Genomic DNA, 17,395 nt, shown 5'->3' on the forward strand with positions numbered 1-17,395 from the left:
AATTACATTTTGAATTTTGGCGAGCACATCCACGTGCATGCCTAGGACCGTGGATAAAAAGCTTTGGGCGATTATTCCACGACAATATGTACACCACCCAAACATAAATTACGCAATTAAACCATTGAAGAAATGATACTGGAAGAATGCCGTAGAATTGAACAGTAATCTATCGGCAAAAATACGAATTGCAAGGGTATACAAAAAATGTATATACGCAATTCAATGTAAACATGGTAAACCAAGGCTATTTACATTTAGAGATTGGAGAGCACATCTGCTCGCAAACCAACCAACGTGGATGATAATCTTTGTAAGGTTTTTTCCACGACAATTAGTACAATGCTCAAAGGTATGTTACGCAATTAAACCCTTGTTGATGAGACAATACTGGAAGAGTGCCGAAGAATTTGAACACTAATCTATCGGCAAAATTATGAGTTGCAAGGGTATACAATATTTTTGTATGGCAACTCAATGTAAACCAAGGGTATTTATATTTTCATTTAGGGTTTGAGAGCACATCTGCGTACAGACCAAACAACGTGGATGATAATCTTTGTAAGATTTTTCCCACGACAATTAGTACCACGCTCAATCATAAGTTACACAATTACGCCATTGTTGATGAGGCGGTACTGCAAGAATGCCATAGAATTGAACAATAATCTATCGGCAAAACTACGAGTTGCAAGAGTATACAATAGTTCATATACGCAACTCAATGTAAACCAAAAAGACCAACAAAAAAAACTATTTAATCGCATAAACATAGGTACGCAATAAAAGAATTGTTGATGAAGCGGGACTGGAAGAAAGCCGTAGATTTGATATTAATCTATCGGCAACCATATTTTTAACGAGTTGAAAAAGTATACAATAATTTGAGCATACGCAACTCACTGTTGCGCCAAGGCTAGTAGTATTTAAGAACATAAGAATATGTTATACATACGTAGCTGAGAATTGTAAACAATATGACTACCTTGGCAGGCAAACGATTGTAACACAATTCAAAATGGCGGCGAACAACAATATTTTGGCGGGAAAAGAGACAAGAGTCTTTTCACGCCTAATTAATTCACATAAAACTACACAACATGGTGAAAGTAATATGAAAAGAATACATCACCCATCGCAGATCAATTTTTAAGATTGTAGACAAACTGAAGGTCTAAAATTAATCCAAAAGGAGAGCTCCGCTTGGACACGTCCTAGCTGTGCTGCAACAAGCAGTGATGTGAAGATGACCTTAGGTGTCATCAAGGTCACAGGACAGCGACGGAAGGCCACTGATTGGGACTTGAGAACAACAACTTTATTTCTTCACCCAGGACCTTCGCAGCGCTGTCCTTCTAGTTGTCGTAAGTAAGCAGTGAATGCATTAAGGAGTAATGCAGGATAAGTAAAAAATAATACTTTTTGAAATGTCCGGACAGAAAAATTTAAATGTCCGGTAAGCAGTATTTTAAACCGGACATTTGAGATTCCCAATCGGACATGTCCGGCGCATATGACGGTTTCCGGGCCCCTGCTGTGGAGCCAAGTACCACAAAAACTGAAACTCTCAGTTAAGTCTCAACTTACAATGCATCCCTTCAAATTGCATTATTAAGTCTAATTCTGGGCCTTTACTAAGGAAAAGCCTACCTTGCCACTATGTCATGGAGTGCCAGGAGTGTTAACTTGCATCATGGAGTCACAACACGGACTAAGTATGACTAATATTCCTATAAGAGTAACTATAAAACTGGTAAAGGGATACTCACTGTCCTGGTGAGGCGGACTTCGTCAAACTCCTCCCTCAGGGTGTTGCAGCTGCTGGGGTCGGTGCAGCGCTGGACCCGGGTCAACAGAGTCTGTCGGTAGTTCACTTGCTGCACATCCTGTGTAAACCAATCAATTTTGTGAGAAGGGCAGGGACCGCAAGCAGTTTCAATTTTCTTACGACAGAATTGGTTCTGAAGTCTTACCTCAAAGGAGTTGGTCCCGATCAGCATACTCATCCAGCCAGGCATGCGGAACTCCTCAAACTTGACGGGTATCACCCGCTTCCGATGCTCACAATAAAACACCTGCATTACAGTTAATGACATAGTTTAATTTTCTTGTACACTGAAATATATTACATCGGCTAACTGCTGAAAAGAATTGAGTAAAACATTTCCGAAACAATGTTTGGGGGATTTCTGCGATCAAATATTACGAAAAATGAAACACAAATCTGAAATGTCTTTGTATTTAATGGTCAAGACCATGCAAAGAACAAAAATTAGATTTTTTTGGTTGGTTTGTTTGTTTAACGCTGCACTCAGCAACAATCGAGTCTGGACCAGACAATCCAGTGATTAATATCATGAGCATCGATCCATGCAATTTGGATCGATGACATGCATCAACCCAGTCAGCGAGCCTGACCATCCAATCCCGTTAGTGGCCTTCTACGACAAACATAGTCACTTTTTACAGCAAGCATGGGTTGCTGAAGACCTATTCTACCCTGGAATCTTCACGGGTCCGATAAATTAGAATGTACAAGAAAGCATTACATATTTTAGTGCAGTTACATACTGACTTCCATTTCAGGTGAGCAGACAGAACACACAGATGATGCAGCAATCATAACACTTTCATTCTCACCTGCTGCTGACATGTCCTTGACCTTGAGAAAGCTTCTGACAAGATGACAATAACAACAGCTGCCCTATCTGCAAATTCTTGGAATGTCTGGTTGCTAGGAGACAGGGTTAACAAGTTGTTGTTTAATTCTTGGCTGCCAATATCTGAAAACAGTCAGTCAGAAAATCAGACGAGTGAGTGAGTGAGTGAGTGAGTGAGTGAGTGAGTGAGTGAGTGAGTGAGTGAGTGAGTGAGTGAGTGAGTGAGTGAGTGGGTGAGTGGGTGGGTGGGTGGGTGAGTTGGGTTTAACGCCGCTTTTAACATTATTCCAGTTATATCACGGCATGTCAGCTTGATGTGGGAGGAAAGCCCGAAGTGATGCAGGTCTCAGACGTTTACCACTTGGTGAAACCCACGAGCACGGGTATGGTGCTGACAAACCTAGAAACATAATCGGGGTGAACCAGGATTTGGACCCACAATCATAGGTTTTTGGCATGTCCATGGGACGCAACTCTGCACAGCGAATCGCGGCGCCTTAGACGACTGGGCCACCCTTGCCCCCGGAAATCAGAGGAATAAGGGCTCGGCATAAGGGAAAATGATATGGTTCAGGAACTGCATCACAGGATATGTTAGTCTCATCTCTACAACTTACTGTCTTGGCTGAGGGGTAGTGTGTCCGACTCTGACCCCGCTGTGTCCCTCTCCCCTGTCGCTGTACACCACACCCCAAGCCCCGCCCCCTCAAGCAGCTGCCTCAAGTCCTCTCCCTGCAGACAGATTATTTTTTTATGCATGCATTTTGAATCATCGTCTGTGATGAAGGTTACAGAGATCTACATACATGTCACATGCCACAGTGAAGTAATTACGTTCAAGTCACTACCATTATTACTTAATGTGTTGAGTCACATCATACTGACTACGAGGCCGCCAGTCTTTGCTCTAGTACTGACTTATAACATCTATTGGCATAACGACGCCAGGGATCAAACCAATGACCTTCAGCTCTCTGTACAGACGCTCTATCTGTTACACCACCGAGAGTAAGATTATTAATATACTAGTTGCTCGCCATGGCATGAATAAGTTGCTTGCCATGACATGAATAAGTTGCTAATCCTGACATGAATAAGTTGCTTGCCATGACATGAATAAGTTGCTAATCACGACATGAATAAGTTGCTTGCCATGACATGAATAAGTTGCTAATCACGACATGAATAAGTTGCTCATCATGACATGAATAAGTTACTAGTCACGACATGAATAAGTTGCTAGTCACGACTAGAATAAGTTGCTAATCACGACATGAATAAGTTGCTCGTCACTACATGAATAAGTTGCCAGTCACAACATGATCAAGTTGCTAGTCATAACATGAATAAGTTGCTAGTCATGACAAGAATAAGTTGCTCCTCATGACATGAATAAGTTGCTCGTCACGACAAGAATAGGTTGCTGGTCATGACATGATCAAGTTGTTAGTCACTAGTTCATTGAGTTGACAGAACTATATCTATATACTGACAGACATACATGGTGTCTACCTTTACTTACAAACGCAGTCTGGGCAGGATGCACACAGATGACAACCAACGCCTTCTCCCCGTTCACAGACTCATCCATACTGAGGACTCCCTCTGGTAACTTGCCAGCAAATGTCTTCATCAGAGTTTTCTATCAAAGAGAGACACACAGTCAACTCCTACAGAGAAAGGCATGCCATTCCAACATTTCCTTAGATAATTTCCGTAAGAACAGATATTACAAAAGTCAAATTAAATCAATCAAAACGGGAGGCAGGGCTCACTAATACTCCAGACTTTGACTCCAATATGAGAACAAACAAATTCAAAACATGAAAAAAAAGAAGCAATATTTTCTCAACTTATCAAAATCAAACTTGGCACTGCATCTGTATATAAACTGTACCCGCAATTAGAAAAATCCATGAAGTAGTTTTCAAGTTACAGGTCACACAAATGTTGAAGTAAAAAAAAAAATTCTTTGTTCAGAACATTCAACAATTTGTATTTTCTAAGAAAATCCACATATCACAATAGAACTATGCAATGCACCTCATCTATTAGCATGGAAATTGTTCCCTAAATTTGAAAAGAATCCAAGCAGCAGTTTTCAAGCTTAAGGTCGCACAAATATTTAAGAAAATAAATTCTTAGTAAAAAATGAAAAATAGCTATAATCTTTTAGAAAATCTAAATATTGAAACCAAACTTTGCACTGCACCTCTCCTATAGGTAAAGCAAGTGTTGATCAGGTTTGAAAAGAATCTATGCAGTAGTTTTCAAGTTATAGGTGGCACAAAAAACCTCCTTGGAAGGACGGACTGATGGATGGAATTATATGGTATTACTATATACCTCCGCCCTTTCAGGTTTTGGGTGTAATAAGTGTGTAAGAGTGAGAAGGCAATATAGATAATGCCCTAGTCAGCTCTAGCATATTAATATCAAGCCTTGACCAGACAAACCAGCAGTCGAAAGGGCGAGTGAGTTAGTTGGTTTTAACACTGTTTGAATAGCATTTCAAATTATATCACACCAGGTCACCTTAATGTGGCAGGTGAGTGAGTGAGTGAGTTGGGTTGGCGTGTCAGCTTAATGTGGGAGGAAAGCCCGAAGTGATGCAGGTCTCCCCCACGAGCACGGGTATGATGCTGACAAACCTGGAAACATAATTCAAACCCACAATCATAGGTTTCTGGAATGCCCAAGGAACGCAACTCTGCACAGCAAATCGCGGTGCCTTAGACGACTGGGCCACCCGTGCCTCCATGTAGCAGGTGAATCCCATGAGAATGTTTATAGTACTGACAAACCAAAAACATAGTGAGGGTGAATGTGGTAGTGGAACCTATTCTGCTCTGGAATCGCTACCAAGAACTGTACATAATGAAGAACAAAATGTTTAGAGATGTTTAGATCACACAGCCTCTCTTGGAACAACCTTGGCAAATAAGCAAATGTCCTCACCCTACGGGAAAGGGAGGGAACTCTGTTCATCACTCCCTGTCTAAGTTGCTCCAGCCTCTCTCCAATCTGGCCGGCCGTTTTCTCAATACACCGTCTGTCCCAGACCCTGATATCTGTAGCCTGGGAACCCTTGCCTAGCTCCAACTCTGTGCAATAATTACAGTGAGATATAAAAACAATGATAAATATGCATCAAAAGTTTTTTTCATTTTTTTCAGTGTAAATTTTTTAATGAGAGAGTGGGGTAGTAAGAAAGGAAGAACAATAATGTAGCTCACCTGGATATGCAGTCAACAGTTGAAAATGCAGGGCTCCAGATAAGCTTTTGGTGTTGTGGGTATTTTACCATTGCATTTTAAAATCATTGGGTATCAGTAATTCTATCTGGGTATTCAAATTTCTGTTACCCACTAGTTTTTACACATGTGGGTATTTAAGTTAAATATTTAAAAACACTATTCATCTAGTCCCTGCAAACTGGTGTCGTGTGGGTTCGAGAGCTTTATAGGACTCAAAAATACCGTGATTCTTCCACAAGAAAGTGTGATGGCAAAGGATCATGATGTAACTGTCATCGTGGAGTTTGGCAAGGTTGACGGAATGCCCGTTTATAATTTCAAAATAAGTTGCTGATTTGCTAATCGAATACGCAGGGTTACTTCACAATATTTTGATGATACACACAAGTTTGGTTTTTTTTGTAGCGTATCTGTAATGTTCTTTGCATATTCGATACGCTTGGATTTTATTTTACTGTGTATTTCTGCATTTCTGATGCGTATTTCACGCAGATACGCAGCTTATCTGGAGCTCTGAAATGTCAACAAAGGCAGACACTTAACAAACGATGCTGTCAGCATTGATGCTTAAATATTGAAGGAATATAAAGTAACAATAAAATCTAATGATTTGAACAAAATATAATGTCTCATTTCGGGGAAACTAACAAGACAAAGATCAGTATCATCAAGTCCACCAGTTTCAGAGGAGAATAACATATGAGCCAAATATGCCTTCTTAGAGAACTTGGGAGCACGGTCAAAGTGTAAAATTTGTTCGGTTTGTTGTTTAACGCCACACTCAGCAATATTCAAGCTATATGACAGCAGTTTGGAAATAATCAAGTCTGGAACAGACAATCCAGTGATTGATATTATCAGCATACATCCATGCAATTGACATGCATCAACCCAGTCAGCGAGCCTGAGAATAAGGACTATTCTAACCCGAATCTAAACAGGTCTAAAAGTTTAAAAGTAAAAAATAATATGGTGAAAACTGGAACACTTGTGTGAAGCCCCACTACCAACTACACATACACCAAATTTTAAAACATTTTGTAAAAGAATGGCTGAGTAAAGACGGTTCGAAGTGCAAAGGTCAAAACATATACAGTGGTCCCTTGCTACAACGCTACCAATTGGTGGGCGTTATAGACGATGTAACTCACAAAAAACACATGTTAAGCCCTGCTACTAATTACACATGACTTAACTTGCTCAAGAAATAAGTACCGGTAAGTTGGGATCATCGCCACCATCTTCCCGAGGCAAGAGAGTTAACTGACTAAAAGTCCAGTTTCCACCCTTGCCGAACTAGGCTGGAATTCCTGGGCTCGATCGTAGCGCCACCAATGGATATTACGAGTTATGACCTTTCTATGCCTCTCCTATTGACCAATCAGATTCAACCTCTTGTATCACTTGCATTTGTTTCAAACAAAACAGTGGCGCCCAGTCAAGACGATATGATCGATAATCGAGATCTATATATTGTGATAAAACGAGTCTTACATCGCGAAGTGCATCAAATCATGTAAGCACCTTGATTTAAAACATGAAAAGATTTAGAAAATATCTGTTGACAACGAGTTAGCGGTGCACATGCTTTGCAAATCCTGCAATCGACCGAAATCTACATGACAGTTTACGAACCGGACTACGATTTTGTTGCACGATTTTGATTGGACTATGCATAGACTCGTTAGTCCAGCCAAAATGTAACTCCATAATACCAGCCTAGTTCGGCAAGGGTGGAAACTGGACTTTTATAGTCAGTTAACTCACTTGCCTCGGGAAGATGCATCGCCACTGACCCTGGCTGCAAAGGGAAGAAACCAACCTGTCTGTATCTGTGCTGGAGACTTCCAACAGATGTATTGGGTTGTTGCGAACTGGATGGCCAGACAGCGGGGCGGCCAGGTTGCCAGGAAGTTGACTGGGAGAATATACTTGCCCAACACGTCTGCCAGCTTCACCTGTAGCAGACAATGGAAGGTCAGCAAGTATAACCTTGGGAGAACATTGAGTCCTATCTTGGTAGTTGACGGTTTGAAACCATCCCCTATGTCTCCAGTGCTTGCATTACAGTAAACAGATCTATTCCAGTGGTTCTCGCAACCTCAAATTATCCGCCCTTGATTTTCAATAACAGTTTACCGACCAATCAAACGTCCAGATTAGGAAAAAGGATTTGTGTAAAGGAGGACTTGCCACTGCTAGTTCTAATGGACATGAATACATCCTTTCCATCAAACAGATCTTTGAGGGCGTTCTTCTGCATGTCAGTCAGTTTTCTGGTTTTCTAAACTCTTTCATAATGATTGTTTGTAATTATTAATCATTTGAGGTGAGATGAGGTGAAATTGGGTTTAACGTCACGTCCAAGATTATTGCACTTATATAGCGACGTGCATGCACGTGTGTATGTGGCTGCTTGTACTAGTCCAGACTATTGCCGATTTATAGTGCTAGCTCACTGAGATACCATGCCGCAGTTTAACATGAATACCCCACTCAGACACAGTATACTGACTCCGAGCCGACCAGTCCTTGTTTTAGCCCCTTTATGCCGAGCGCCAGACAGGGTAACAACAAGTACCATCTTTTAACGTCTTTTGGTATGACGCGGATGGGGATCGAACCCCAAACCTTCCCCTCTCTGAGCGGACGCTCTATCACTAGACCAAGGAGGCGGTCAGTTATTAATCAGTGGAACTGGCCGCCATGGTGTTGATATTGCCAAACCATAATAGAGGCTGGTTTGTTACTCACATTTTGATTGGTCCGTTAGACTGAGAAGGGCAGAAATCAAGGGCAGCTAATTTCAGATTGCGAGAACCATGGGAATGGATCCCAGGGTCAGTGTTTCCAGGTTTACCGAAATGCGACCCTGGAGGTATAGAGGATGGTTTGACACTCGTTTCACCAGATTCAGTCATCCTTGTATGCACCAACAACATTTGCAGTGAAAGTCAAGAAAGTCAACCTCTGTGTTGATCAGTATTTTGGTTATTGATTTTGGGATAGTGTCAGCCCTGACATAATTACTGACAGCTAAAATGGTGTTCTCATGATGATGTCATAATGGCTGTACAGGCCAATCAGATGATCTGTCTCGGGTTGTTGGTGATTGACAGAGATTAGCCAATCATTTAGCTAGATATAATGAGCAACAGACACCTCTCTGTTGGTCCACTGTGTCTCGCCGTATCTCGGTGTAACGAGGGGCACGAACACCTCGCAGTTGCTGACAGCGTCGTTGAGTGAATCCTGCCAGTCTACTCCACTCTTTATCTCATGGACATCCTGAAAGAAACATGGAGGCAGCTCACAAGACAGGCAGACAGACAGACTTGTTTACAGGCAGTGTTACGTCAGGGCATGTGCTTCAGAGCCTGGATAAACCCTACAGAATGAGGATGGGCCTCACAACACTTTATCATCCAAAACTGGCTCCCACAGGAGATATCGCTTGGGTGAGATCAAGCGATATCTATACTGTAGATATCGCTGCAATGAAATTGCATCACAATGCTTTTCAGACCATTGTGACGTCATTGGTTACCATGACGTCACAATCAAATGACATCACTAATGGCTCTGCTACTGAAACTGTCAACAGTACTTTTTACACTTAAGACAAAGCTTATTACTTTTTACAAACTGAAAAAGTTGGAAGAATGATGTTGGATGATAAATAAAATCTCACCCTCGTGTCTTTTGATATCAAATATATCAACACTTGTTGATAAAAGTGGAAAAAAATCCTCGGCAAGCCTCAGAGTTTTCCCACTTTTATCAACCCGTGTTGATATACTTGATATCAAAAGACACTCGGGTGAGATTCTCTATGTATCACAAACAATTGGCAAACTACCGGTCAGCGTGCGACCTTCTTCATGGCAAGTCAAAGAACTAGTTTCATACTTTCTCACAAGGTGAAACCAAAGCTTGAAACTGAATTAAAGGTATAATAAGTAGTCTAAACATGTGAAATGAAAGATAATACATTGAGGAAAGCATGCAAAAACATTAACGTCAATGTCTGTTATTGCTGCTGAAAAATCTCATCAACTCCTTGTTTAAATAGTTCATATTTGATCTTACCAAATACACACTAAATCCAAGGACAGACAACTCCTCCTTCAACTTGAGGGCGTGGTCAGCAGCTTCGGCTCGTACATAGCTGATGAGAAGCTGCTTTGTGTCAGGGGACGTGTCCGTCACTTCTGTCACATCAACACTCGACTGCCGATCAGTATCCTTCGTCGTTCGGAAACTCAGCTGTCTCAGTCTTTCAAAACCACAAGTATTTCACTTTAGATTACAGAAGTGTATTCTGATATCTTTTAATTAAATGTATATACATTATGTATTCTTAATCACTGTGTAAGTTTTTATTTCAGTTGAGTTCAGTAGCTGTGATAGTGGCGTTCGAGGAGAGAATGATTGATTTCATTTCTACTGACCCTTTGCTTGAAGTAAGAAAGATAATTGTGTGGTCTTTGCGTTAGTGAGTGAATTTTGCAGTATGCTGCACTCAGCAGTATTCCAGCCTATAAATGATGCACTCAGAAATATTCCAGCTATATCACAGCAGCCTATTAATGATGCACTCAGAAATATTCCAGCTATATCACAGCAGCCTATAAATGCTGCACTCAGCAATATTCCAGCTATATCACAGCAGCCTATAAATGATGCACTCAGCAATATTCCAGCTATATCACAGCAGCCTATTAATGATGCACTCAGAAATATTCCAGCTATATCACAGCAGCCTATAAATGATGCACTCAGCAATATTCCAAACCATATCACAGCAGCCTATAAATGATGCACTCAGCACTATTCCAGCTATATCACAGCAGCCTATTAATGATGCACTCAGAAATATTCCAGCTATATCACAGCAGCCTATAAATGCAGCACTCAGCAATATTCAAGCTATATCACAGCAGCCTATAAATGCTGCACTCAGCAGTATTCCAGCTATATCACAGCAGCCTATTAATGATGCACTCAGCAGTATTCCAGCCATATCACAGCAGCCTATAAATGCAGCACTCAGCAATATTCAAGCTATATCACAGCAGCCTATAAATGCTGCACTCAGAAATATTCCAAACCATATCACAGCAGCCTATAAATGATGCACTCAGCACTATTCCAGCTATATCACAGCAGCCTATTAATGATGCACTCAGAAATATTCCAGCTATATCACAGCAGCCTATAAATGCTGCACTCAGCAATATTCCAGCTATATCACAGCAGCCTATAAATGCTGCACTCAGCAATATTCCAGCTATATCACAGCAGCCTATTAATGATGCACTCAGAAATATTCCAGCTATATCACAGCAGCCTATTAATGATGCACTCAGAAATATTCCAGCTATATCACAGCAGCCTATAAATGCTGCACTCAGCAATATTCCAGCTATATCACAGCAGCCTATTAATGATGCACTCAGAAATATTCCAGCTATATCACAGCAGCCTATAAATGCTGCACTCAGCACTATTCCAGCTATATCACAGCAGCCGATAAATGCTGCACTCAGCAATATTCCAGCTATATCACAGCAGCCTATAAATGCTGCACTCAGCAGTATTCCAGCCATATCACAGCAGCCTATAAATGCAGCACTCAGCAATATTCAAGCTATATCACAGCAGCCTATAAATGCTGCACTCAGAAATATTCCAAACCATATCACAGCAGCCTATAAATGATGCACTCAGCACTATTCCAGCTATATCACAGCAGCCGATAAATGCTGCACTCAGCACTATTCCAAACCATATCACAGCAGCCGATAAATGCTGCACTCAGCACTATTCCATCTATATCACAGCAGCCTATAAATGATGCACTCAGCAATATTCCAGCTATATCACAGCAGCCTATAAATGCTGCACTCAGCAGTATTCCAGCCATATCACAGCAGCCTATAAATGCAGCACTCAGCAATATTCAAGCTATATCACAGCAGCCTATAAATGCTGCACTCAGAAATATTCCAAACCATATCACAGCAGCCTATAAATGATGCACTCAGCACTATTCCAGCTATATCACAGCAGCCGATAAATGCTGCACTCAGCACTATTCCAAACCATATCACAGCAGCCGATAAATGCTGCACTCAGCAATATTCCAGCCATATCACAGCAGCCTATAAATGATGCACTCAGCACTATTCCAGCTATATCACAGCAGCCTATAAATGATGCACTCAGCAATATTCCAGCTATACCACAGCAGCCTATAAATGCTGCACTCAGCAATATTCCAGCTATATCACAACAGCCTATAAATGATGCACTCAAATGTTTGTAGCTAGTTATGCTTGATTTTCTTGTAGTAAAATCAAAGCAAGGAGGACTGGTACAGGATAGCCCTCAAAGGTTATTCACAGTTACCTCCCTTTCCTGGTTGCCCAGTGTGGACAAGCTATTAAATATGTGTACTAGGCTTAAAAAAAAAGTAGTCTTGCTTCTCAGGCACCGCCTGCATCATCACAATGTTTGCCGCATGTTTTGTTTTTATTTTGATTTAAAAAAAATCCTTAAATATTCCAAATCCAACAGTAGTCAGATACTCTATTCCAGTATTTTACTCACCAAGAAATACATTTATGTAGGGAGGCCCTTTCATGGGTTGATTGTACACCACTGTTTTCTTAGTTACTCAACTGTTTATTTGGTTACATACTAGTCTGAACACCCCCACCCCCCCCTAAAACACAAAAAAAAACACCGCCCACGCTATATTTTCAAAAGCCATTGCCTGAGAAACAATTCTTTTATATTTTTAAACCCTTTGTCATTAAACTACCATCATTGAATTTTTAGTTGTCGTAAGCACAATTAAGTAGTCTCGGGCTAGTAGGCTGAGTACACAACACCATGGTCCTGGGGATCATGAACAATAACTATGTACCTTCTGATCTTGCGCGGAGGTTCGAGGGTGGGAAACCGATCAATGCCATTTTGGTTTTCTACAATCTCCATGGTTATGACGTCTGCACATACAACAACACAGCCATCCCCTACAACGTCAAGAACTGACCAATCAGACTCCAGACTCTTGCTGACCGGCCAACCATTTGGATCCAAGAACATGTAGGTGTTTGGAATTCCACAGAAGAATGCAAGCTGAAACATGAACGGATATCCCCATGTCAGCTCAAGACTTCAAACAACATGGCAGACTATGACCTGATGAGTAAATACTAGGAACACGTTTGCAAAAGGCGACTGTCTTGTCTGGCAGCAAATATCCCAATACTTTCAGATAGGGCTGGAATGAGTCCAAATTTACTACCCGGGTACACCCCCCGTTATTACCCGACCCTACCCGGGTGCCCATGGTAGCTCTTAAGAGTTGGGTACAAAATGTCCAATTGGGAATAGTTTAACCGTAGCACTGGCAAAATGTATTTAGATACACATATAAAACGATCTGGTCATGCATTCACGGACGTTTTATCCTTATTCAAACAAATAAAGGTCAGAAGGAATGGGTGCATGGTCAGAAAGAAGAGACTAGTAGTGTAACCCTAGAGGTTTAGATAATTTTTGTCTTAAAACAATATGTCACATGACTAACCACAGGTCCGGGTAGTCCTGTGGGGACCCGGGTCCAACTCAGTACCCAACCGACCCAAGTACCCGAGTTACCCGTCCCAGCCCTACTTTCAGATATCCCTCCCCTGCACACTCGCTGAATGTTATTCCCCACTGACCAGGACTGTTTGAACAAGAATCTGGCCCTATACGAATGGCAAAACAATTTTCATGAAATATTTCTACTTTATCTTATCATATATTTTTGTTTTTCATTCTCAGTGGACCGATGCCTTCACCAGTATGTTAGATGTGTGAAGTATCTATTTCACCTCTTGGTTGATGACCTGTCGAAGACTAGACAGTCTGCTCGTGTAGTCTGTAAACACAAAGCCCAGGGCCATGCCAGTCTTAGCCTTGATTCCGATCTTTGGCTTTGCTGGAATAAAGTAGAATTGCAATAGCAGTTTGATAAATATCATACAGATGAACCTTCTGTTCATGTGAGCTAAATATATCTTGCTTGCATCTGTTTACCAAAAGAGCCAATTAACCCCAAAACACAATGGTATAGGAAAATGCACACAGATAACAAATACATCTAGTAATAGGCCAAGATCAGTTAGATATTCAAGTCTTGGTTTATAAGTTGAATGTACTTGCTTCCAGCTCTGTCACATGTGTGAGTGAGTGAGTTTGGTTCTATGTCCCTTTTAGGCCTGTCAGCTTAACATAAGATGAAAGCTGCATATATGCTGGCCTCAGATGTTAGAATGACTTTGGTGAAGGTCTGGTGAAATAGGGTTTAACGTTGCGTTCAAGATTATTGCACTTATAAAGTGACGAGCATGCATGTGTGTGTGTGTGTGTGTGTGTGTGTGTGTGTGTGTGTGTGTGTGTGTGTGTGTGTGTGTGTGTGTGTGTGTGTGTGTGTGTGTGTGTGTGTGTGTGTGTGTGTCTGTGTGTGTCAGACTAATGCCGAGTTTATAGTGTTAGCCCACTGCCACAGTTTAACATGAATACCCCACTCAGACACAGTATACGGTCTCTGAGCCGACTAGTCCTTGTTTTAGATGTCAAACATCAGGCAGGGTTTGAACAAGTACCATCTTTTAACGTCTTTTGGTATGACGCAGACGGGGATCGAACCCTGGACCTTCCGCTCTCCAGGCGGACGCTCTAGCATTAGACCACAGAGGTGGTCCACTTTGGTGAAACCAAGGAGTACAGGCATGGTACCAACAAACCAAGAATCATACTTAGGGTGAATGTGGGATTCAAACCCACAATTATCAGATCCTACCACAACTAAGGGTCACAACTCTGCAGAGCAAACGGAGGCACCTTAAACTACTAACATACCCCCCATGTATAGTCTGGAAGGTAATTTAAGGTACCGACGTTTACTACAATATCTGTAAAACTATCGGACCTACTCCATTCAAAGTTGGTATGAGATTATTAAACAGTCATACATAACTGGATATTACATTTAAAGACAATCGGTGCATGAATAAAAAATCTGTCTATTTAGCTATCACTAATATTTCATCAACAACCAGACCTGTTTGAACGAGCATTCATTGAAACAGCCATCTGCATAATGCTACCCCTGTGTCACAGGGCCATATGACACAGTTGAACCAATCAACTCAACTCGAAAGGGTGCACGGGAATCACGCACGGACGAATACAGTGTCAGCGTTGGGCGTCTCAACGTGCGTGATTCCCGTGCACCCTTTCGAGTTGAGTTGATTGGTTCAACTGTGACGAACAGGTCTGGTTGTTGATGAAATATAGTGATAGCTAAATAGACAAAAATTTTATTCATGCACCGATTGTCTTTAAATGTAATATCCAGTTATGTATGACTGTTTAATAATCTCATACCAACTTTGAATGGAGTATGTCCGATAGTTTTACAGATATTGTAGTAAACGTCGGTACCTTAAATTATCTTTCAGACTATATGTAGTGAGTGAGTTTAAATTAAACATCCCATTAGCAGTTTTTCAGCCATACTGCAAAGAGTTCAGGAATAAAAAACAACACCATGACCTACCATATTTCTTGCTGATGCATACAGCTCCCTCCGGGGTCAAAATGTGCTGAAGCTGCAGTGAGCTTTCCTGACATCTCTCAACAGGCCACCTGGTGGCAGGGAGACACAAGATAAGACAATACCATATACAGTGGGACAATGACAAGTTTTCATGAATTAGCAAATATATGTCTGAAAAGCAATTTAGAATCCCGAAATAATATTTAGTATTGCCATTTCCCTAAACACAGACTTTAATTGAAAATTTGTTCTGTTGATATCTAATTTCTTCTTAATATTAAATCTACTTTATCTACATGATAATTTTCACCAAAATTTGCCAACCTGTGAGATGTGACGAAAGTATATTCAGATGGTGTACTTCTTATCTGTGCATCTATCTGACATCGAAGGGATGCGAGAGATTCATTTTTCTGGGACTTTTTGAGAACGACGCAGCCTAGTGTTACGTGTGAACGGCAGCTGGTCTCAGACACAACTGATACACCAACAATCATGGGATCATCAGCATCCTCTCCAGCTGATAGGAAACAAAACATCACATCGTCAAAAACTGGCAGAATAACACAGGCTAAAATAGACATTGTTCCATCATTCAAGACTATCATAAAAACCATTTGGGCTGTGTATTGGCTGAAAAACTGCATATAATATATTATGATACATATTGCGATATACTGGGAGCTAAATTGTTTGAAAGTGTTTGACGCTGGTTGTACATGCAGATCCTATTTTGTACATACTACAGTAAATTCTACAATGCATGGTCGGTCGCTGTAATTCTGTTGTCATGAAAACATGAGAGAAAACAAAAAAAACACTTCCGCATTTCCGCTGTTTTGTCAATCAATTTCAAAGGGAAACGTTATCTCTGAAAAAAATCCGTGTTTATTTTAAGTTAAACAATACTAATAATAACAAAACTTGTTATATTTTGTTTACCCAATATACTGGAACAGACAAAATATTGCAATATGTATCGTTTGAAGAGCGTATTGCAGTATATCTGTAATACTGTGCAGTACTACAAACCATAATGGTTTATTTACTGTTATTTAGACCAGTATGTTATGCTATTGCAGTTGATTCACTGGCCATTCCGAATGTGCATTTTTTACTAGTAAAACTGATACAACTATAGATCATTGTAGGGAAGGTAAACATCAGTCATAATGAACAAGGTCTAGTCGGAGAAATAACTCGAATATGTTGATTCCTGAAGAAGATCGCAAAGGGTGTTTGATTGGAAAAGGAGCCAAAACCAATGGTTTATGAAGGGTTATTGCTTTGGAAAGGGGTGCCTAACTGTTACGAATGTGAATGGGTGCTTGGTCGGGAAACGTGTGCAAGCTGAAGCTTGTGAAGGGCCAATCAGCCGAGTGGTTTCCTCACCCCCAATACCGGTAACCCCAGCCACAGACGCAGTCAATTAGCGCTACTGGTATGAATGTACCGGTAAAACATAGTCAGCAATCTTGCATAACTTGTTACTTGTCAATCACCACGTTGCCTGTAATGGCTATATTGACAATGACCAGCTGACAGGTGACAATAATTTCACTACCACACTACATAGAGATCTATTGTATCTGGTGTGTACTGAATAGACAAAAATGTTTGTTTATTGCTACTACAAAATTAATTAAATTAGTTTTCTTTTGACACTGCATGGTGATCTGAGCAAACATTTGCTGATTTGTAACAGAAGCATTCAACTTTCCCACCTTCCGCCATTTTGTGCATGTCACATGACTTCAACTACAAAATTACTGTTCTTCTCCAGTTATCTCCCTTCCGTGCCCCAAAGATGGGTAACTGAAAGAGCATCTTGTCTTATGCAAGCGCAGGTTACTGTACAC

General features: G+C 40.9%; 1 protein-coding gene across 1 annotated transcript in view; it reads right to left on the minus strand.

The window, feature by feature from the left end:
• The window catches only part of LOC139452527 (uncharacterized), a 31,517-nt gene extending 14,238 nt beyond the window's left edge, over positions 1-17,279 (minus strand). The window contains exons 1-14 of the mRNA XM_071234036.1: positions 17,261-17,279; positions 15,861-16,056; positions 15,537-15,625; positions 13,807-13,913; positions 12,849-13,063; positions 10,007-10,193; positions 9,080-9,205; positions 7,740-7,875; positions 5,619-5,764; positions 4,183-4,302; positions 3,278-3,392; positions 2,641-2,783; positions 1,974-2,075; positions 1,770-1,886 (exon numbers count right to left, since the gene is read on the minus strand). Coding sequence (XP_071090137.1) covers positions 1,770-1,886; positions 1,974-2,075; positions 2,641-2,783; positions 3,278-3,392; positions 4,183-4,302; positions 5,619-5,764; positions 7,740-7,875; positions 9,080-9,205; positions 10,007-10,193; positions 12,849-13,063; positions 13,807-13,913; positions 15,537-15,625; positions 15,861-16,056; positions 17,261-17,279 — 1,818 coding nt within the window. The remainder of the gene's footprint in view (positions 1-1,769; positions 1,887-1,973; positions 2,076-2,640; positions 2,784-3,277; positions 3,393-4,182; positions 4,303-5,618; positions 5,765-7,739; positions 7,876-9,079; positions 9,206-10,006; positions 10,194-12,848; positions 13,064-13,806; positions 13,914-15,536; positions 15,626-15,860; positions 16,057-17,260) is intronic.
• Positions 17,280-17,395: the final 116 nt, after the last annotated feature.

This window comes from Haliotis cracherodii, unplaced genomic scaffold (assembly GCF_022045235.1).
Source record: "Haliotis cracherodii isolate W230 unplaced genomic scaffold, xgHalCrac1.p SCAF_9, whole genome shotgun sequence".
In the NCBI taxonomy this organism is placed as follows: Eukaryota; Metazoa; Mollusca; class Gastropoda; order Lepetellida; family Haliotidae; genus Haliotis; species Haliotis cracherodii.